The 23,814-nt window shown below is 41.4% G+C and overlaps 1 protein-coding gene across 2 annotated transcripts; it reads left to right on the forward strand.

The window, feature by feature from the left end:
- Nucleotides 1-1,785: 1,785 nt before the first annotated feature.
- SMU1 (SMU1 DNA replication regulator and spliceosomal factor) lies at nucleotides 1,786-17,124 on the forward strand. 2 transcript variants are annotated; one of them, XM_072113955.1, is made up of 12 exons: nucleotides 1,786-1,966; nucleotides 3,354-3,564; nucleotides 6,009-6,161; nucleotides 6,800-6,910; nucleotides 7,549-7,677; nucleotides 9,703-9,822; nucleotides 10,989-11,105; nucleotides 11,192-11,319; nucleotides 12,138-12,264; nucleotides 12,438-12,605; nucleotides 12,718-12,870; nucleotides 16,810-17,124. In XM_072113955.1, exons 1-12 carry the CDS (start codon nucleotides 1,941-1,943, stop codon nucleotides 16,906-16,908), a joined length of 1,542 nt encoding a protein of 513 aa, XP_071970056.1. In that variant the 5' UTR covers nucleotides 1,786-1,940; the 3' UTR covers nucleotides 16,909-17,124. The 2 variants fall into 2 exon arrangements, with proteins under 2 accessions (XP_071970056.1, XP_071970057.1); XM_072113956.1 differs by lacking the exon at nucleotides 3,354-3,564 and having other exon boundaries at nucleotides 1,788-1,966.
- Nucleotides 17,125-23,814: the final 6,690 nt, after the last annotated feature.

Here is a 23,814-nt window from a genome sequence, read left to right on the forward strand (position 1 = left end):
GACACAATTTTTGTTTTAAATGCGGCGGTTTTTCCGAATCCGTCGGGTTTTCGTTCGCCCCCCCCCCCCCCCGATTTCCGTCGCTTGCATGCCAGCGCCGATGCGCTACAATCCGATTGTGTGCGCCAAAATCCTGGGGCAATTCAGGGGAAATTGGCGCAAATCGGAAATATTCGGGTAACACTTCGGGAAAACGTGAATCGGGCCCTTAGTAAATGACCCCCTATGTTTTCTCTAGTCTGGTATTTTCCCAATAAAAACTATGCATGCAGTTCATTTGGGAAAATGTCAGGTATATTCAAGCTAAACTATAGCATTTCAGTATTTTATCACCCTTTTCACGCAGTCTGCAAGGTTTTTTTCTGTTCTGATATACATGACTGCCTGCTTGAAATAATCACAGTGATTTGAGTACAGCTTATGACTGTGTATGTGTCATTCTTTGTGCTACATATCCCACTGCTGGGAACAAAGATCTATAACGTGGCAATCACCTTACAATCTTACCTTACAAAAGATAAAGATCTTTAAAGGGGTATTCCTACAAAGACAAGTTTCTTATATGTACTCAGGATAACAAAATAACACATTCTCTAATTCACTGTTTGTTATTAACAAAAATTTCACACATATAAGTCAATGTCTCTATCAGTCCTGCTGTACACAATTTCAGTTTCCCCTAGACACGACCCTGTAACTTCTTACTTAGGGTCAGCCGCCATCTTGGATTTTTGTGTGAGAATGTGCCACGCCCCCTGCCCGGAGCTCAGAGACACTCTCTGATTCACAGCCTGTCAGCACATTGTGAGCAGAGAGAGAGAGGCTGCAAACTACAAGCTACAAGGAGATAAGTGATCTGGAGGAAGGGGGAAGCAGAAACATATCTGTGAGATGTAACAGAGCCCACAGTGTAACAGTGTAATGGTCTGTCAGCCTCTGTGTATTCTCATCATCTCTCTCATCTCTCTATGTGTCAGTACAATGTCAGAAGCCAGGTGAAAGGGTATATACACCTGTACCCTGATAATCTAACCACATTGTCACCCCAGAGAACTAGATGGATCATAATGGGGCTTATTTACTAAGGTCCCACGGCCTCATTTCCGTCCGGTTTCCTGGCGTTTCATGGGATTACTTAGGGGATTACGTTGCATGCGAACGGATTGTGTCGCAATCGCGCCAGCTTTCACGTGGTACAAAACGGGGACGGGCCGACGGACAATGCGACGGATTCGGACTGAGCGCGGGATTTCACATTTAAAATTGTGTCGCAGGCCAAGCACTTACATACACCGGGAAGAAGAAGGTGAACTCGGGGAAGCAATGATATTGGATATCGGGGGTACGCTGGTAGTGAATCCCGGCAGACTTCATCCTCGTCGGACATTCCGGATCGGGGATAGCGCCGGGAACAGGTAAGTAAATGTGCCCCAATGTGTCTGCTAAGAGAGTCCCCACCCACACCCTGGGATTTTACACTGAGCACCTTAGAGAAAGGAGCTACAACAGCAATAAAACTGAGTAAATTGTAAAGTAAGGGGTTAAAATGATCTTTATTGTGTAAACATCACTAGGGGGTTGAGAATTTTCTTTCTGGGAAAACCCCTTTAACAGGCGTAATCTAATTTATTTTTTTTATTATGGATTTTAAGCGGAACAACAAAAGAAGAACCCTGCCGCTATGCATTGTGCTGAGGCACTGGAAACAGTACAGCGGGAAGTACTTCTATTTTTATCAGCTCCTCTCCACTGGCCAGTCATAACAGTAATAAATGTAGGCGCCATCTATCGTCCTCACTAGAGCGCTGCAGGAAGGAGCCGGAAGTGACGTAGAACCCCGTCGCCGATGCCCTGGATGTGACGGCGTTGTTGTGAGCCCGAATCTACGTCGCTGTTAGAAGGGATCTTGAATCTGTCCGTTGCACCGGGAAGCAGCCGAGATGTCTATCGAGATCGAGTCGTCCGAGTAAGTGTCACGTTGGAGTTCATGTGACTGCAACGAGGCTGCGGCCACATAAACCCCTCCAGCATGAGGTGCCGTGCGTGCACGTATGTGGTCACCGCCATCGGCTCCACAGCTTCTGCAGTAATGATTCTCCTGATACTAAGAATTACTGCATGACATAACAGTAAAAGACTGAATTATCACGGCTATTATTTGTATACAAGTATTAAAACCATTTTGTCACCCCACCCCCCACTTTTACTGTAACACTGGGCAGCTGGAGCATTCAGATAAGTTGGAGGGTGATGTAAGACCCCGAGAGAAAGCAGTTGTTAGACCTGAATTTACAGCAGTTCTTTTTCTCATCCAGCCTCCATGGCATTTACTGTAGCATCGACCTTAAAATGTTATACACAGTGTTAAACCCCCAACAAATGGCGTAACGTGAAAACGTATACTCGCCAGCCTGTTACCTCATGCATTAAAGAAAACCTACCACTTTACAACCATACTTATAAGCCTCCAATTCCTTGCAGCAGCTCAGGGTGAGCTGGTGCCAGAGCATATCTTCGTTATTTTCATTATGCGCTGTAATGCTTTTTGAACATGGTTTTAATCTTTATATTCGAAGCAGCTTCGGCGCATGGTGGTACACGCTTGGTGCACCATGCGCTCAACCGTGCGTGTGTAACGCCATCGGCATGGTGCGTGCGCGCTGAAGGTGCTTCAAATATAAAGATTAAAACCATGTTGAAAAGCAGTACAGCACATAATGAAAATAACAAAGATATGCTCTGGCACCAGCTCACCCTGAGCTGCTGCAAGGAATTGGAGGCTTATAAGTACGATTGTAATGCGGTAGGTTTCCTTTAAGCATTGCCTCTGTCGGTACCCTAGTCCCTCACCACGTGCACATAGTGGTAACATGCCATCTTTAAGTATAACATAGATTGGTGGGACTGAGCAATGGATCAACAGGAAAATTAACTGATATAGGATTGTTGGGATTTATAAAAGAGAAAGACTTAAAGGAAACCTACCATTTAGAATGGTAGGGGTAAGCTGTAAGTACCGAGCACCAGCTCAGGGTATCGCGGTTTTAACACTTTTTAAACTTTAGAGCAGAAGGGCAACATCTCCGCTATTACCTATGTAGGTGCGCGCACGATCATGCGCACGCAGCGCCGAAGCCTCTTCTGCTCTAAAGTTTAAAAAGTGTTAAAACCGCGATACCGCAGTTTATAACACTAACGAAAGTAAGTACCGGCACCAGCTCACCCCTACCATTCTAAATGGTAGGTTTCCTTTAAGTGTCTGGCTGTCCTCTACATACTAAACGTGTGTAAGCTTTTTTTCTCCCCTCATATCTAATGCTGTGATTAATAGTAAATTCTCTTTGTTCCCTTAGCGTCATCCGTCTTATCATGCAGTACCTGAAAGAAAACAGCTTACACCGTACATTGGCGACCTTACAGGAAGAGACCACTGTGTCTTTAAATACAGTGGACAGTATAGAGAGCTTTGTGGCGGACATTAACAGTGGCCATTGGGACACCGTGTTGCAGGCTATTCAGTCACTTAAGCTGCCAGACAAGACACTTATAGACTTATATGAACAGGTAAATAGGATCTATGTATGTGATGGGATTGCTGCTTCCAATTTATATTTTGTCTGGAATTCTCCACTTGCTGAAAAAAATAAACAGTGTGGGTACATAGCGATTACAATAAAGAACATTATTGGGCTAATTCCGTAACACACTGGTAGTCAGACCTTTGACAGCCTATCCATATAAGATTAACTGCAGAATGGAATTTATCCCGAAAATGTCTGGTTTCTCATGCATTTTATGCTGTGACTTTGCTGCAACAGGATGGAGGATTGCGCCCTTTGCTTTACAAAAGTTTATTTTCACAGCTAATACATAACATGCAGTGGATCATTAACCCCTTAAGGACGGAGGGTTTTTCGGCTAAATTCTCGCTCTCCAACTTCAAAAATCCATAACTTTTTCATTTTTACGTGTACAGACCTGTGTGAGGGCTTATTTTGTGCGTAACAAATTTTACTTTCCCGTAATGTTATTTATTTTAACATGCCGTGTACTGCGAAGCTGAAAAAAAATTCCAAATGTGGAAAAATTGAAAAAAAACCGCACGTGCGTCACGTTCTTGTGGGCTCAGTTTTTACGACTTTCACTCTTCGCTCCAAATAACACGCCTACTTTATTCTTTGGTTCGGTGCGATCGCAGTGATACCAAATTTATATAGGTTTTATTGTGTTTTAATACATTTTCAAAAATTAAACGAATGTGTACAAAAAAGAAAAAAAAATTTTTGCCATCTTCTGACGCTAATAACTTTTTCATACTTTGGCGCACGGAAATGTGTGAGGGGTCATTTTTTGCGAAATGAGGCGACGTTTTCATTGCTACCATTTTGAGGTCTGTGCAACATTTTGATAATTTTTTATTTCATTTTTTATGTTATGTAAAAAGGTGTAAAAGTCGCATTTCGGACATTTGGGCGCCATTTCCCGCCTCGGAGGTCACCGCCGGCCGTAACCGTTTTTATATTTTGATAGATCGGGCATTTTGGGACGCGGCGATACCTAATATGTCTGTGATTTTTACTGTTTGTTATGTTTTATATACGTTCTAGGGAAAGGGGGGTGATTTGAAGTTTTAATATTTTATTAATTTTTTTTATTTTTTAAACTTTTTTTTTTTCTTTTCACTATTTTTTAGACCATCTAGGGTACATTAACCCTAGATGATCAGATCGCTCCTACCATATACTGCAATACTACAGTATTGCAATATATGGCGTTTTTGCAGGTCATACATTACAATGAGCCACTGGCTCATTGTAACGAACCTGCATAAACCATGTAGCCTCGTGTCAAAAGAAGACCCGAGGCTACCATGGTAACCGATCGCCGCCCCCCGATGACGTTCGGGGGCGTGGCGATCGAAAAAAAGATGGCGGCGCCCGCGCGCCGCCGTCTTTTAAACGCCGCCCGCGACTTTGCGGGCGGCGTTTAGAGGGTTAATAGCCGCGATCGGTGCAAGCACCGACCGCGGTTATTAGCGGTGGGGGTTTTGTGCAAAATGCAAAAACCCCCACCTCTGTATGAAGAGGACTCAGCCCGTGAGCCCTCTTCATACATCCCTTATACCTCTGCGCCGTAGAGCTACGGCGCAGAGCGTTAAGGGGTTAATGCAGATTTTTTTTTTTCTGTAATGTGTATAGTGAAATTTTATAGATCTATTACACTACACTGCTCCTGTATTATACTGTGCATTTATCATACAACATTCTGCACTACAAACATGCAGGTAATATGGATATTTAGGTCACTAGTATTTAGAAGTCCAGAATATCAATTTAAATAATCTTTCAGTGTACTTCTGTCTATGCTTAATATTAGTTGAGTTGCTTGTATGTATACCATCATAAACTTTTCTATGCTTTTATTAAATTAGAAAAGAATAGGAATTAAAGTGCGCGTCTAGTTATAATCCCAAAGTAATAATTCCTTTATTTATATAGCACACAAAGATTACAGTTTGCCAAATCAGTCCATATACAAGTTTTTGGCTTGGTAGTATTAGAGAGGTTGTCTTTTGATTAAAACAACATGCCTGCTTTTATTCAAAACCAATGCCACACACCAAACTGTGGGCTTTGCTATTAAGAAATTAATGGAGCTTAGTAACAATACCACACACCACCCATAGTCAGCTGCAGCACTGCTGCAGCCATTCTGTAAGGTAAAAACAGAATTGTCATAAAGTACAAAAGTTTAAGCCAATAATAAAAAGATGAATCTCAAATGTCATCCAAACCTTAAGCCAAAATAAGGCAATGGCACAGAACAGCCATAGAGCAAGCTCTATCTTATTTTTTTGCAGGCAAGGAACACAAAGCAGAAATTTGCGGCCGGATACACGTCCCTCTGACGTTCATGCGCATTGGGGGATCCGGAATAGTAGTAGTTAAGGCTTAACCTGTTTGTATGTTGTATATGGATAACCTTTCCTTTTTCACTTCACATTTTAGGTTGTACTGGAATTAATCGAGCTTCGTGAACTTGGAGCTGCCAGATCCCTTCTAAGACAAACAGACCCAATGATCATGTTGAAGCAAACCCAGCCCGAAAGATACATACATCTTGAAAACCTCTTGGCTCGTTCATACTTTGACCCCCGTGAGGTATGTACTGTATGCTTTTTGATTACAAAATGAGTACTTTATATTGTTAACGTGGCATATAGTGTCCAAAGACAATGTGGAAGATGTCACATTAGATCACTTTTTTTTGCAAAAAGACTACACCAAGTATAGTCCAGCTCACCTCCCAAGCCTGGTTCACTCCCAGCACACGAACAGCAAACAACCCCACGGACTCTGGGCACAAGACTCCAAACGCAAACGGCATCAGCACTTCAGGAGATTTGAAGATAAAAAGCAATATTCTTTATTTAGAGCCAAGTAAAAACTTAAGCATGGTAAGGTACATAGGCGAGTGGAATCCCAGAATATGACCTACGCGTTTTGCTCGTTACAGCTAAATCTGACAGACCATGATTAAGCTCTAACGAGCAAAACGCGTAGGTCATATTCTCGGATTCCACTCGCCTATGCACCTTGCCATGCTTAAGTTTTTACTTGGCTCTAAATAAAGAATATTGTTTTTTATCTTCAAATCTCCTGAAGTGCTGGTGCCATTTGTGTATGTCAAAATGCGCATGTGAAGAACTGAGGTAGAGAAAGACATACACATTTGTTGCATAAACAATTTTATATCCTTGTCTTGTGTGTTTTATAAAATTAAATAATGATTCTTACAGGCATATCCAGATGGCAGCAGCAAAGAGAAAAGGAGAGCAGCGATAGCCCAAGCTCTTGCTGGTGAAGTGAGCGTGGTACCTCCATCTCGTCTTATGGCTTTGTTGGGTCAGGTAAAGAAAACATTAACTAGCCTAAAGTATGTGGACACTTTGGCATCACACGCACAACCTATCAAGGTTTTCTACAAATTTTGTTTTGTGTTTGTTGGAATTTGTGGAATTGGGAAGCAATATTACATGAAGAAGTCTCACTTGCTACTAATTTATACCAATATTGTTCAATTGTATTAAGTAACACTGCTTTGTGTAAAACATCATATGAGATGGTTCTTGCAAATAATATAAATTCATGGTATAAAAATATATCCATAAAGGGATCTTTATGCTCTAAACCAGCGGTTCTCAACCTGTGGGTCGTGACCCCAGCGGGGGTCGAACGACCAAAACACAGGGGTCGCCTAAAGCCATGGGAGCCACGATTTTATTGCATTTTTTTGGCACGAATATAATATTCTTGTACATGGTTTGGGGTCACCGCAACATGAGGAACTGTATTGCGGGGTCACAGCATCAGAAACATTGAGAACCACTGCTCTAAACAGTGGCATCCGTAAGATAGCAGCAGGTAATGTGTTCTAAACAAATGCCAGCTTTTACTTTGAATCACTGCTTCTTATTTATATACTTTAGGTTTGCATGCCTATGAATGGCAATAGTAGTTTTGTTTTAACAAATGCTTTCTTTTATAGGCATTGAAATGGCAGCAGCATCAGGGACTTTTACCTCCAGGAATGACTATTGATTTGTTCCGTGGTAAAGCGGCTGTAAAAGATGTGGAAGAAGAAAAGTTCCCCACACAGTTGAGCAGACACATCAAGGTAAATGAATTGGCTTATATATTTACATGTAGCACATTTTATTTGTTTTATAGAGGATTGATTACTTTGTTTTTTGTTTTCTCTTTTTGAGCCACTTTGTTTTTTAATAACCTTTTGCGGCTCTCACAAGCACAGTTTATTGCCAAGTTTGAAACTGATGTGACTTGCATTGCCTTCTGACCCAATAACTTTTTGATTATTGCAAAAAAGTCAAAAGATTGTTTACTTTGTTTCAAAATGAGCAGATCTCATGCACACCATCCAAGTTTAATCTATTTTTCACTGAACCATGCATATTGGGCTTGTTATATTTTTTATTTATATGAAAACTGCGTGAGATTCTAATGTATAATGTATAAACACTGCTTTGCCAGTTTTAAAAAAACAATTGTAAAGTATAAAAGGTTATGCACAAAGTTAAAATACACACACAAGGCTGTAAATAAGGAATCCATGGGGTGAGGGGACTGTATATAAGGATTTGGTTTGATACACTATGGAATTTTTTTAGGGAACAGAAGACTGTGTGTGTTTTTGAACTTTTAATGCTGCCACGTGAGTTCTCTACAAAGAGTCCTACTAAAACCTGGAGCCGACCCTGGTAGCATCCCATCACTCCTTTGTCAAATACCCCTTACGCAGTCTGGAGGTGTGTTTGGGTCATTGTCCTGTTTGAAAAATAAATGATGGTCCAACTAAATGCAACTGGATGGAATAGCATGCCACTGCAAGATTCTGTCATAGCCATGCTGGTTCAGTATACCTTCACTTCATCCCCAATCAGAAAAGAACCCCCACACCATCATACTTCCTCCATCACGGTGAGAACCAGAGTCCATTCGTTCACCTTTTCTGACACAAAGATACGGTGGTTTGGGCTTATCAGACCGAAGCGCAAGTCCACTGGCCTAATGTCCATTCCTTGTGTTCTTTAGCCCAAACAAGTCTCTTCTGTTTGTTGCCTGTCTTTAGCAGTGGTTTCCTAGCAGCTATTTTACCATGAAAGCTGCTGCACTCAGTCTCCCCTAACAGTTGTTGTAGAGATGTGTCTGCTGCTAGAACTCTGTGTGGCATTGACCTGGTCTCTTATTTGAGCTGCTGTTAACCTGCGATTCTTGAGGCTGGTGCTTCGGATAAATTTATCCTCTGCAGCAGAGGTGACTCTTGATCTTGCTTTACTGGGGTGGTCCTCATGTGAGCCAGGTTCTTTGTAGCGCTTGATGGTTTTTGCAACTGCACTTGGGGACACTTTCAACGTTTTCCTAATGTTTCAGACTGACTGACCTTCATTTCTTAAGTAATAATGGCCACTCTTTTTTTCTTAGCTGTTTTTTTTCTAGCCATAATACAAAGCAAAAGTTGGCTACTTTGAAGAACTTACTTTTTTTTGTTAAGCATATAATTCCACATTAATGTTTTAATTCATAGTTTGATGCATTCAGTGTGAAACTACAGTTATTATAGTTATTATATGAAAATGCAGAAAACTTTGAATTAGTGTGTCTAAACAGTGTGTCTAAACATACACTCACAAAAATACTATGATGCTGCCATGTGTTCATCATAGTGTTTCCTTTCAAATATGTATGCAGCTCAAAAATTTAATTTTTTTTGTGGTCTGTGTAGCTTCAGTATTTTTCAAATTTGGGAGCTGCATGTTGACAGATGCCGTTATCAATTTTTGAGGATAACGGGGCTATGAAATGGAGCTCAAAAACGTCCTTCTGCAAGTGATAGTAATATGATGATATTACGAAGTTTTTGTGAGTATTTCTTTGACTATACTCATTCCACACCCATGTTTGCTCCCCCCAGACCTACTCATTGTTGCAATACAGCCAGGTCGTTTTTTTTTTTTTTTTCCCTATAAACAGTCGTTCAACAGAGCAATTTGTGTGATTGTTTCCTTAACAGATTTCCTGTAGGTCTTATTTACAACACCAGTCAACATGAATTCATGTCTCTAATATACATATTTTTAATGTGTGTTTTTTTTTTTTTTTTTTTTTTTAATTTTTAATACAGTTTGGTCAGAAATCACATGTAGAATGTGCCCGATTTTCACCTGATGGACAGTATTTGGTGACTGGGTCAGTGGATGGATTTATTGAGGTGTGGAATTTCACAACCGGAAAAATAAGAAAGGCAAGTACCAGTGTTATACGTTGTGTCAAGATCAAAGTCTGAAGGCTTTATATATATATATTATATTATTAAATAAGAAATGAGCATTAATAATGTATTTTTAGGAGTACACCTCTGCTTTTCACTAATTCTGTTAAATATTGGGCATGGATGCCACTTACAATATGTGCCCAAAAGTCAGTTATTGAAGATAATATTGCTCTTATTCTTCTAAACTTCTGAGGACATCAATACTATTGAAGGAAGGAAGAGAAATCCATATTACCACATTTTCTTTCACAACTCCCCACCCAACCAGCATGACTCCAATGATAATCTGATCCTCTCCGCACATTCTCACTCTTCTTGTTATGTCGGCAGCCCAGGATAATCGTCTTTAAAATAACACTGAGCACATTTAGAACCGCCTGGGACTACCTTCTGTCCTGTCTGGAAACTCTGTGCTGGGGTTTTGGAAAGGGCTTGGAATACCACCTGTGGCACACGTGCCATAGGTATTCCACCACTGTATAAATAGAAATTCAAAAATAAACAGCAGTTTCTTTTTATGTCATGCTGACTGGAGTTTTTCACCTGATTCCAGGCATTTTGTGACCTGCTGATTCTGAAAGACCTGCCATTTCTCTCTAGCAGCTTTAGTTTATGAAATGTTGATGCAATGAGTACCTTGTTCTTATGACTATGGATCTAATGGTTGTTTAATGTTGGAGAATCCTGTGCAAATTTCCAAGAATACCTCATCACAGTAAATCACAAAACAGGTTTTCAGCGACCTGTTTCAAACTCTCCAGCCACAAAATATGACATTAATTTTCTAAATTTTGTTGACACATTAGTGCGTGACCACTAGTTCAAGCAGGAATATTACATTTATTAATTGGTTGATATTGATTTCCAAAACTTGGTTCGCTCACCACCAGGTGCATTATCCATGAGAAGGTCTTTTTCTTCTTAGCATATAGACAAAAGGTAAAAAAGGTAGGACGGCACTCACTGTAATCCGTTTAAAATCGTTGAGAAGCTTTATTCATCTGGTAACGGGAACAATACAGGCAAATGAAAAGTAAAAAGTAAAACCCAATCATTGAAAAGCCATCGGCTTGCAGTCTGACATCCACATTTATATATTTTTGTTGAGGTTAATCTAATGTGCTGTGTCTCTTTAGGATTTGAAGTATCAAGCACAAGATAACTTCATGATGATGGATGATGCCGTGTTGTGCATGTGCTTTAGTAGGGACACCGAAATGTTGGCAACCGGGGCTCAAGATGGTAAAATTAAGGTATGAAATTATTAATCAGTTTATTCCCTAGAATACACTATGCACAGTAGTATTATGTGGATTTCATTCTTCTTTTAAATCTTCAGGTGTGGAAAATACAGAGTGGACAATGTTTGAGAAGGTTTGAACGTGCTCACAGTAAAGGTGTCACATGCCTTAGTTTCTCAAAAGACAGCAGTCAGATCCTTAGTGCTTCATTTGACCAAACTATCAGGTGAGCTAATGTCTCCCTACTATCAAACTGCAATAGTTGGAGTAACAACAAAGAGGCATCATAATTATCCAGTAAACTGTATTGTGCTGGGAAACTACCATATATTGTATATAAGCAGACCCAACCTAATTTTACCACAAAAAAACTGAGAAAACCTATTGAGTTGAGTATAAGCCTAGTGTGGGAAAGGCATTGGTTACAGCCTACTCCAGTATATAGCCTGCAAGGCAGTTCAGCCCTCAGTGATATAAAATCTCCACCCGACAAGTACTCGCCTTTTCAATGCCCCAGCAGGTCTTCTTCTTGCTTCCTGTACGTTGGCAGCAACAGCTCTGTTTGCACTCGCTGCGCCACACGCTATGTTAGCCTCTTGCTGACAGCATAGTATGTGCACAGACCTATCGCTACCCACGCACACACTATGATATCAGCAAGCAGAGCTGTCGCACAGGAAGTGAAGAGGACCTGCAGGGGGCTTGGAAAGGTGAGTATTGACCTTTTTTTAACATACTACTCTGCTTCAGAGGAGTGAATTTTCAGCACAAAATTGTGCTGAAAAACTCTGCTCATACTCCAGTGTAAATGCTTTAAAACAGAGTGACATGAAGTAGTTAGGGACCAGAAAGTGGGTAGGTGTAGAGTTGTATTCCCAAGTCCGGGTATTTATGATATCCACAGCATCTGGGGCTCTTGCAGTTATCCTGGTGGGAAGACTTATAGAAATTTAGATCATAATTCAATTTTGTATTCTTTGACTGGTGGGTTTTAAGACCACCTCATACTTTTAATTATACTGCATTTTGACAATTACATTGCAGAATCCATGGGTTGAAATCTGGTAAAACCCTGAAAGAATTCAGAGGACATTCCTCATTCGTGAATGAGGCTACATTTACACAGGATGGTCATTACATTTTAAGTGCTTCCTCAGATGGAACTGTGAAGGTATAGTAAAAAAAAAAATATGGGGGTTTAGAATTTCTGTATCCTGTATATTTTATGGGTGATTTAAAAAAAAAAAAAATAATAATATATATTATTATTATTATTTATTATTATTATTATTATTATTATTATTATTATATTTATTTATTTTTTTTAAATATTCTGTCTTCAAGGTTTGGAACGTTAAGACCACAGAATGTGCCAACACCTTTAAGTCCCTTGGCAGCACTGCTGGAACAGACATCACTGTGAACAGTGTTATCCTGTTGCCGAAGAATCCAGAACACTTTGTCGTGTGTAATAGATCAAACACCGTCGTTATTATGAACATGCAAGGACAGGTAAGTGCTGGAACATGGAGTGTCCCTGAGTTTGATTTGTATCATTGGGAAGTTTCTTTATATGACTCTTGTGTGTAGCCAAACATTGACTGGTATCTCTAATGTCATTTAGATTGTAAGAAGCTTCAGCTCTGGTAAGAGAGAAGGTGGTGACTTTGTGTGCTGTACATTATCGCCCAGAGGGGAATGGATCTACTGCGTTGGAGAGGATTTTGTGCTGTACTGTTTCAGCACAGTCACTGGTAAACTGGAGAGAACCCTAACGGTAAGCAAAAAATCATTAAAGGGGTTATGCCACGAAACAATTGACTGCAAAAAGCTGTCAAAGAGGTTAAAATATTTCAAAAATCTATTTGTAAAGGTTACCTGGAATTAAAGATTCCTTTCTATGTGTTATGATGCTTGTTCAGCCTCTATTCTGCTCCACACAGAAGCAGATGTGGGAGGGGCCTCGCCAGGCACATGCACAGCACTGACAGCGGCAGTTATTGCACAACTCAGTGCTACAGAGCGCTTAGTCTTCAGAGTCTCCTTCCACCTGCTGTGCTCAAATAGTCCCTGCATTTACTGATCCAATAGAAATGTGTCACACGCCCCATGTTAAAATTGCACCAAAAAAAGTCGGTGCACTCTGTCAAAGCAGTGCAGGGGGCACCAGATTCATGAAGAACGTGCGCCAGAAATCCTGAATCTGGCGCCCCCTGCACACTACACAGGTCACTGCACATAGTACACATGTACTATGTATTATAACAGCAACATGGTCGGTCAGGCTGACATGCATGGATGCATAGATAAATAGGTGACAGCTTCTCACATGTTACTGATCTTTAGCTACTTCCCTGCTAGTCAGGGACAGGGGCCCCTTTGCAGGACAGCAGGGTAGCATGGAGGGACAGTGAATGGAGGAGAGTACAGGAGGAGGACTGCAGGACAGCAGGGTAACATGGGGGGACAGTGAATGGAGGAGAGTACAGGAGGAGGACTGCAGGACAGCAGGGTAACATGGGGGGACAGTGAATGGAGGAGAGTACAGGAGGAGGACTGCAGGACAGCAGGGTAACATGGGGGGACAGTGAATGGAGGAGAGTACAGGAGGAGGACTGCAGGACAGCAGGGTAACATGGGGGGACAGTGAATGGAGGAGAGTACAGGAGGAGGACTGCAGGACAGCAGGGTAGCATGGAGGGACAGTGAATGGTGGAGAGTACAGGAGATGCATCAGGAGAGATCAGAGCTCAGCCTGTTACTTGTGTTATCTCTGCAGCCTCCTGTGTGACCTGACTAATGGTGGAGGGAGGAGAGGGCTGCTGCATTGCTATGATCCATGTTATGGGGGACTCCTCTGGGCAGCAGATGTCATGTATGTCTGCAGTTACCTTGTATCTGCTGCTGGAAGCAACTGTGGAGCAGTGGAAATCACCTCATTCACTGGTGTAGACGGCTGAGCTCTCTGCCCCCTCTCTCACTTCCTATTGGCTGCAGTGTGTCAGCTGATCTCTCAGTGTGGAGTGATCTGTAGTGCAGAACAGCTGGTGGAATGTTTGTGCGCAGACTCGGCCAGATCAGCTGTAGCTCAGGACGGGACACAGCTACCACTAGAGGGCGCCAGCAACCAGGACAAAAGGAGTTATCTCAGTAAGCCTGCATATTTTGTAATAAGTGTAAATGGTGAAAGTACTTGTCACAATGCATTGGACCCAATTACAGCCATTTGCTATGATGACACAACCCCTTTAAAGCTACTTTTGCTGGAGTCTGCGATTGACATAATTTAGCCAGTTGTATAAAATGTTGATTAATTTGCACATCTATAAGCCCATATAACATAACATATAACATATATCCTTGGTTGAAACCAGTTCCAGTGAGTTTGATATCCTGTAAGTTTTATGTGTGGCCTTTTCAAAGAGGTTCTTGCAGGAAAGTTTTCACAAAAAGTTGACCTACAGTACTGCTATGTACAGGCAGTCCCCGGGTTACGTACAAGATAGGTTCTTAAGTTGAATTTGTATGCAAGTCGGAACCGTATACTTTATAATTGTAACTGCAGCCAAATTTGTTTTTGGTCTCTGACAATTGGATTTTAAAAATCTTGGGTTGTCATCAGAACTGGGATTAACAATAAATCTTCGTTAGACACCTGTGATAACTGTTATAGATGTTTATTGTAGCCTAAGGATAAAGTACAGGAAATTGGTAACATCCAGAGGTAGTCTGTAAGTCAGGTGTTCTTAAAGGGAACCGGTCACCAGGAGACCCATTTTTAGCACTCCCCCCCCCCCCCCCCCACAGAGCATAGTACATACACTGCCAAAGTGTTTTTGTATAAAAAAATTGGTTTTACAGAATAAAAGATATGTTATATTGTGTGACTAGGCAGTTGCCTAATGGGAGGGGCTGGAAAGGAGCTATCCCCCCCCCAACCCCCACCCTTGGGAAACATGTGACCTTTTCAAATATATGAATAACTCTCCACACTCGGGATTGGCTGTAGAGGAGCAGGGGGCGTCGCTAAGCCAAGTGATGGGTGCTTTCATATATTTGAAAAGGTCACATGGAGAAGCTGTTTCCCAAGGGTGGGGAGAAACTGCTCCTTTCCAGCCCCTCACATTTGGCAACTGCCTAGTCACACAGCAGATGCTAATGAAAGGTACAATATTACATATCTTTTTTTTTTTTTCCTGTAAAACCAATTTGTAATACAAAAACACTTTGGCAGCATATGTACTATGCTCTGTGGGGACTGGGGGAGTGCTAAAAATGAGTCTCCTGGTGACAGGTTCCCTTTAACCCCTTCCCGACGCACGGGTCCCGGTGCATGGAGAGGGCTCGCGGGCCGAGCCCTCTCCATAGCCGGTAAGTCTTTGCTGCATATTGCTAGCACCGATCGCGGGTGCTTTCACGGCGATCGGCAGCGGCAATGCTGCTGGAGGCTCCAAAAAGATGGCGGCGCCATTTTGCCGCGGATCGCCGCTCCCCGATGACGTCACGGGGAGCGGTGATCCGTTGCCATGACAGCTTCGGGTCTCACGAAGGCCCGAAGCTGTCTCGTTTTAACCCATTCATTACAATGTGCAATCAGCACATTGTAATGAATGAGGAGTAAAATCCCCATATACTGCCATATTGCAGTATGGCAGTATATGGTAGGATCGATCAGACAACCTAGTAAAACAATAGTAATAGACAATAGTAAAAGAAAAAGTTAAAAAAAGTTAAAAAAAAAAAAATTATAATAAAAAAACCTAAAAATTAAAATCACCCCCCTTTCCCTAGAACTGATATTAATATTAATAAACAGTAAAAATCATAAACACATTAGGTATCGCTGCGTCCGAAAATGTCCGATCTATCAAAATATAATAACGGTTTTTCACTGCGTTTAACCCCGTAACGGAAAATAGCGCCCAAAGTCAAAAATGACAAATTTTTTTTGCCATTTTGGAAAATATTAAAAAATTCATAAAAAGTGATCAAAAGGTTGCACAGTCCTAAAAATGATAGCAATGAAAACACCATCAAAAGTCGCAAAAAATGACACCACCCACAGCTCCGTACACCAAACTATGAAAAAGTTATTGCCGCCAGAAGATGGCAAAATCAAAAAAAAAAATTTGTACAGGAGGTTTTAATTTTTTTAAATGTATGAAAACATTATAAAACCTATACAAATTTGGTATCCCCTTAATCGTACCGACCCAAAGAATAAAGTAGACATGTCATTTGTGGCACACAGTGAAAGCTGTAAAATCCAAGCCCACAAGAAAACGTTGCAAATGTGTTTTTTCACCATTTTCACTGCATTTGGAATTTTTTTCCCGCTTCCCAGTACGCGCCATGGAATATTGAGTACTGTCACTACGAAGTGCAATTTGTTACGCAGAAAATAAGCCATAACAGAGCTCTTTATGTGGAAAAATAAAAAAGTTATAGATTTTTGAAGGTGGGGAGTGAAAAATTAAGTGAAAAAACTAAAAAAGGCCAAGTCGTTAAGGGGTTAAGTAGGGGACCGCCTGTACCTAGAAACAAAGGGACACACAGGCAGCTGTAAACTGCAAAAGCTAGAGGAAACACACAGACTTGACCATTTATATTTCTGATATCCACTTTGACCCTCTGTTGAATTATACTTCAGCATGAATGTGTCTGTGTGTATATATATTTATATATTGTAATGAATATTCTTTCTTTACATGTCTAGGTGCATGAGAAAGATGTTATTGGAATCGCCCATCATCCTCACCAGAATTTGATTGGTACCTACAGTGAAGACGGTCTTCTAAAACTTTGGAAACCATAATAGGAAATGCAATGATATGCTACAAAGAGACTTTTTAGATTAGGGTAGTCAGATTTTTTTTTTTTTTTTTTTTTTTTTTTTATCTTTTCGTCCATGATGATTATTTTTTCAGTAATACAAGTGACTGTGTTTATAGTCCTCATGTCAAATTTTACAGTTAAAATATATGTAAAAAATATAACCATTCCCAAGTCAAAAAAGTGTTGGTCTACAACTGTGTCTGTTCGATCCTTTAAAATGGAGTTTCAACTTTAAGTTTTCAGAATTGTGATTAATCAAAATAATTTGCCCATTCAGTTCACAACTATTTCATACCCCTTCCCCTCCAAAAAAAAATTTGTTTGACTTGGACATTAGCACTGCTTTGGTAGAACAGAGGTTTATGATTCCAGCTCTTGACAGACCATAGACAAAAGACTGATATTAGTTCTGCCTCTGGATCTAAATCAGTGCTGGAAGCATCAGTTGCTGCTTCTTCCTGCTAATATCACGAATCCTATGGCCTCTTTCACACTTTCTTTGCAAATCACGCCAGGGGGATCAGGGTTTGACTGAAAACCGACTGAACTCTCTTATAGATTTTTATCTGGGGCTCAAACCCCTAATCATTGTAAGATGACTTTCAAATTAAATGAGTCTGTGTCCAGCGCTGGAATTTGCTAACTTCCTGGAAGGACAGGTCTTGTCTTTTCTTTCAAGTTAGTCAAACAACAAGACTGATAAGTTTATTGAGGGACCGACATTTATAGAAAACCATAAGGCACTTTACATAAGGCGTGTAATTAGGAAAGCAGCAACTATAATTGGGTGTTCTCACCCAGGAAATGTAACACTATTGGATGTAAGCACACAAAGGAATGTAGAACCTTTGGCTGTCTTCACATAAACCAAATGTCCAGATGTTCACCTGGATACCTTATACTAGGTGGTGCTAGTGAGCACTAAGTCTGTGTGCTGAGGGGCACACCCAAACTTAGAACACAGAAACAAAGCAGGATGTATGCAAAACAAATGAAAACTTTATTGAATCAAAGATGATACATAAAAGCAATTAAAAAGCACTGCATGTGCTAGAGTCCAGCAGCCATCCCTGGGCTCAATGCAACAAAATACATATTCTAGGAAATGAAACCTATTGTGGCTAGAACCACCATTAATCATTATATGCTATCATATTCAAAGTGCAAAATATACTATACAATGTAAACAGGGTGGTTTAGCCATAAGGATAACAGTAGATATAGTTACCTATAGTGCAGTCAGGGAGGGAGCTGGAGGAAAGATTCCCCACGCGTATCGCCTGTCTATGCAGGCTTCCTCAGGGGTAAGGCACACCCAAACTTAGTTATCACTACACAAAGTTATATGAAATGAATGCTGAGTCTTTAAAATGTCTGACCGTATGTAAGATGGCGTCTGGGTCCAGTGTAATATCTTTAACAACTCTGATGAAAAGTGTCAGTTTTTTACTGACCAGAGTTTGTTCAGTGTCTGTTTTTCATGCATGCATGCATTTTCAATGTGTTTTTCCCCTTCATCACGACGGCACCACCAGAGAGACTGGTATCCGCCCTCCATGGACAGGAAACCTGAGCATAAAAAGACTCCTCCTACTCCACCTCAGTTGGTTTCCTGTCCTTGGAAGGAGAACTGGGCACGTCATGATGAAGGTGCCCTACGATGTCCAACTTACCCGGTCTACTCATGGAGTGTGGGATGCTGGCAGTACGGTCCTCCGTTGTGGGAATCGGGGCTTCATGACACCGCTGTCTTCCTCCCCGCCCGGCCGGGTCGCGTCCTGGCCGAGGTCCAGGAGCGACTGCCGGCAGGACGAGGTACGTCAGGCGCAAACGTGACCTTGCACACCCAGGACTCTGGCCCCGGTAACTATACTGCAGGGCGGTGAGTTATGTATTTGTATATGAAAATTTCATATTGTAATGGGTGGTGGTGTTTTAATTAGGGAGAAGAAGGGCCTAAGAAGGCAGCCCGAAAACACATCATAGGGAATGCAGGATCTGAGGTCTTAAGCTTCCTACTAATTATGAAAAATAACACTTGTAGTAGTTGTATTGGAAAGATTTTAACAGAAGAATCTTCCGTCTGGATGGAATCATTGAGGAATGTAGTCAGAGAACAGGTTCAGAGAGCAAAAGAGGTGTCAGTCCCTAATCCACTCCCTTTTACGCAGGATCAGCCAGGTACCTCTGTCGCCGTTTATGTTACAGAGAGGTCAGGATCCGAGGAAGAAGGCGTAGTCTCGCTTAGTGAGTCAGGCTCTTTAGCCTCAGAAACAGAACATGCGGGACGGCCACTGTCTAGTATAGAGGATTCCAATTATCTTCTTGAACTTATCAGAGCAACCATGGAAATTGAGGGGAAAAAAGAGAACCTAGATCCATACAGTATATTATGTTTGAAGGGTTAAAGGAAAGACGTAAACTGGCCTTTCCTCTTCATGAGACCGTGACATCCCTAATTCAAAAAGAATGGCAGTCGCCGGATAAAAAAAAAAATCTTACATTCCAAGGGCTGTCAAAAGAAAATACCCTTTTGAATCGGAGGTGTCAGGTACTTGGGGCACTGCTCCTAAAGTAGATGCATCTGTAGCCAAGGTTATCCGCAGGTCATCCCTTCCCTTTGAAGATATGAGTTCTCTTAAGGATCCTATGGATAAAAAGATGGAGTTTCCTGAAAAGGTCATGGGACTCGGCTACACCGGCATTTAAACCCAATATAGCAGCAGCTTGTGTGGCCCGCTTCATGTTGTTCTGGCTTAATCAACTGGAATCGGACATTCAGAATAAAGTACCAAGAGATTCTTTAGTTTCATCTATCTCTAACATTCATAAAGGGGCGTCATTTTTAGCAGACTCCTCCATTGATACTTTACGTCTTACGGCTCGTTCCTCTGTCTTATCCAACTCGGCCAGAAGAGCCCTCTGGCTAAAAAATTGGCCAGGTGAGGTGGGCTCAAGAAACAAGCTTTGTGGAATTCCCTGAGTTGGGAAGCTATTATTTGGCCAGTTGTTAGGAGAATTATTGGAGAAGGCAGGGGATAAAGTAAAGTCTTTTCCCTCTGTAAACAGTCAGTACAGATCTTTTCAGTCCTTTTGTAGGTCAAGACCCCAAAGAAGAGGGAAAGAAAGGAATCAAGAGTTTCAGACCCTTTCAGAGAGGCAGGGGGTTCTTATTTAGTCAGTCCAGGGGTGCCAAATGTCAGGGACCTAGCTCCTTATGACGCCAAACTCCCTGTGGGGGAGGGGGGGGACTAACCCATTTCTTTCAGGAAATGCTATAAGGAAGCAAATGAGTATTACAAATAATACAAGAAGGCGTGTCATTCTCACTGCCCCACCATCCCGACTGAAAGTCACAAATCCTGCTCCAGGGGAAAACAGAGGTAAAAATCACCGAAATCAGGAATCTAGTACAAAAGAAGGTTCTTGGCCAGGTTCCCCCAGTCGAACAGGGTCAGGGGTTCTATTCATCCCTATTCCTAGTAAAAAAAAAATGGCTCCCTCAGAGTTATACTAAACTTGAAACCACTAAACAGATACCTCATTGTTCCACATTTCAAAATGGAGACCTTAAAATCAACCCTGAACTTGTTGTTCCCAGGTTGTTTCATGGCCTCTGTAGATCTGACCGATGCGTACTACCACATTCCCATACATGTCTAAGTACCTGAGAGTAGCCATTCAGGTAGTTTCAAAGATTCTTCAATTCCAGTACAGGGCATTACCTTTCGGGATAGTGTCAGAGATGTCTGCCCACATAAGAGAAGCTCCAGGTCTGTTTATTCCGTACTAAGATGATTTTCTGTTAGTAGGGTAATCAGAGCAGGCATTACGCAGTCAGATTTCCAGGGTTCTTCAGATACTCAAAAAAACTGGGATGGCTGGTAAACATAGAAAAATCCTCTCTAGTTCCTACAAGCAAAAAAATTTTTCTAGGTATTTGGGAAGAAAAGACTTCTGATTCTGGGAGTCTAACCACAGACAGAATAGAGAAAATAAAATCTTTGGTGCTAAAGGTAAAACAGAAACCTTTAAAGGGAACCTGCCACCAGGATACCTATTTTTAGCACTCCCCCAGTCCCTACAGAGCATAGTACATACACTGCCAAAGTGTTTTTGTATTAAAAATTGGTTTTACAGAAAAAAAGATGTTATATTGTACCTTTCATTAGCATCTGATTTGTGACTAGGCAGTTGCCAAATGGGAGGGGCTGGAAAGGAGCAGCTCCCCCCCCACCCTTGGGGAACAGCTTCTCCATGTGACCTTTTCAAATATATGAAAACACCCATCACTGGCGACGCCCCCTGCTCCTATACAGCCAATCCTGAGTGAGGGGAGTTATTCATATATTTGAAAAGGTCACGTTTCCCAAGGGTGGGGGGGGGACTGCTTTTCAGCCCCTCCCAAAAGGCAACTGCCTAGTCACACAGCAGATGCTAATGAAAGGTACAATATCACATATCTTTTTTTCTGTAAAACCAATTTTTAATACAAAAAACACTTTAGCAGTGTATGTACTATGCTCTGTGGGGACTGGGGGAGTGCTAAAAATGGGTCTCCTGGTGACAGGTTCCCTTTAATTCCTCTGAGGATGGGCATGTCTCTCCTAGGTCTGTTTTCAGCCGCCATTCCAGCAGTTCCTTGGGCCCAATTCCATTCAAGGAGTTTACAAAACTTTCTTCTAAGAGATTGGGAAAAGAAATGGTCATCTCTAGACACAAAGGTTCTTCTCCCCCTAGAGATAATAAACTCTCTAGATTGGTGGTTAACCAAAGAAAATGTGAGGGTGGTCCTTCCCTGGAACCCTTGTCAGGACAGAATAGTTACTAGGGATGCCAGCCCTTGGGGATGGGGGCTCATGTAGAGGAACAAGTGTTTCCGGGAGCTTGGGACAGTTCAGAGAAGGGGTTGTCATCAAATGCCAAGGAGTTATTAGCAATCCTAAAAGCTCTGATAGAAGCTCTCCCTCTCTTACAAGGGCATGGGGTGGCTATAATGTCAGACAACACAACAGCCAAATTCAGGACTTATGAGCATAGCCACACAAATCCTCATCTTAGCAGAAACACATTTCACATCCCTGAAGGGAATTTACATAAGAGGAGTGGAAAACATTAAAGCGGATTTTCTAAGTCGAAGGCCCCTGAGTCGGGGAGATTGGGAATTAAACCAGTCTGTCTTTCACAAGATCACGAAGCTCTGAGGCGTACCAAGCAAAGATCTATTTTCTACCAGGGGGAATCGGAAGGTAGAAAGATTTTTTTTCCCTAAACAGAACAGACTTTCCATTGGCAGTAGACGCCTTCTCTCAGATGTGGAGCAGTGGTCTACTGTATGCCTTTCCTCCCATGATTCTACTCCCTCAGGAAAATAAGGCAGGACAGAGCAAAGGTGATATTGATTGCTCCCTTTTGGCCTCGACGGGCATTGCTTTCACAGGGTCCGGTCCTTCATCTGACGGCATGGCTGTTGAAAGAATGATTCTCAAAAAATGAGGTTTGTCCTCTGGGGTTATTTCTACTCTACAAAAAAGGAGAACATCTACTATAGAATTTGGAAGGCTTTCTTTTCCTTTTCAGTTCAGAACCCAAAATAGTTGCCGCCACCGATCGCGGGTGTTTTGCTGCTGACCGCTGCCGTGACGTCATCGGGGAGCGGCGATCCGTCGCCATGGTAGCGTCGGGTCTCACGAAGACCCGAAGCTACTTCGGCTTAACCCATTCATTACAATGTGCTATCAGCACACTGTAATGAATGAAGAGTAAAATCCCCATATACTGCCATACTGTAGTACTTAAAGTACCCTAGGGAGTCTGAAAAATAATAGTAAAAATAAAAAAAAAGTTAAAAAACAAAATTATAATTTAAAAAAAAACCTAAAAATTCAAATCACCCCCCTTTCCCTAGAACTGATATAAATATAAATAAACAGTAAAAATCATAAACACATTAGGTTTCGCCGCGTCTGAAAATTCCCAATCTATCAAAATATGATAACGGTTTTTCACTGCATTTAACCCCGTAACGGAAAATCGCGCCCAAAGACGAAAATGGCACTTTTTTGCCATGCCATTTAAAAAAAATTAAAAATTCTATAAAAAGTTATCAAAAGGTTGTACAGTCCTAAAAATGATAACATTGTAAAGGTCATCAAAAAACGGCACCACCCACAGCTCCATACACCAAAGTATAAAAAAGTTATTAGCGCCAGAAGATGGCAAAATCCCCCAAAAAATTTTTGTACAGGAGGTTTTAATTTTTTAAATGTATGAAAACTATATATATGTTTGTTATCCCCGTAATCGTACCGACCCAAAGAATAAAGTAGAGCTGTCATTTGGAGCGCACAGTTTTTTATCAATTTCACTGCATTTGGAATTTTTTTCCCGCTTCCTGTTACACAGCATGGAATATTAAATACCACCATTTTGAAGTGTAATTTGTTATGCAGAAAATAAGCCATAACACAGCTCTATACATAGAAAATTAAAGTTACAGATTTTTGAATGGGGAGTGAAAAATGCAAAACACAAAAACGAAAAATGGCTGCGGCAGGAAGGGGTTAAATCTCGGCATGCTCTTCTTTTGCAAGTCACACGCATCAAAAACCACCATACAAGTCTATGGAGATGCATCAAAAACGCATCGCACTCTGAGACACATGCAAGTGCAATGCCTTTTTCACTGATCAATTGCCATAGAAAAGATAAACCTCAGTCCTGAGTCCTTTTCACAAGCGTTATCTACACCTGAAAAGCGCATCGAGAATGCATTGGAAACACCAAAAATTGCGTGTGAAAGACACTAAACAAACTGACTGAAAACTGATTGAACGAATGAAAAATGTCAGTTTTTCACTGACAAACACCGATCGCACCCTGATCA

Source organism: Engystomops pustulosus, chromosome 1, assembly GCF_040894005.1.
Source record: "Engystomops pustulosus chromosome 1, aEngPut4.maternal, whole genome shotgun sequence".
NCBI lineage: Eukaryota > Metazoa > Chordata > Amphibia > Anura > Leptodactylidae > Engystomops > Engystomops pustulosus.

Coding starts and splice junctions, on each gene's coding strand:
- SMU1 (XM_072113955.1), top strand. CDS start 1,941: ATGTCTATCGAGATCGAGTCGTCCGA. Junction 6,911..7,548: donor TTATGGCTTTGTTGGGTCAG/GTAAAGAAAACA, acceptor TTTCTTTTATAG/GCATTGAAATGGCAGCAGCA. Junction 9,823..10,988: donor CAACCGGAAAAATAAGAAAG/GCAAGTACCAGT, acceptor GTGTCTCTTTAG/GATTTGAAGTATCAAGCACA.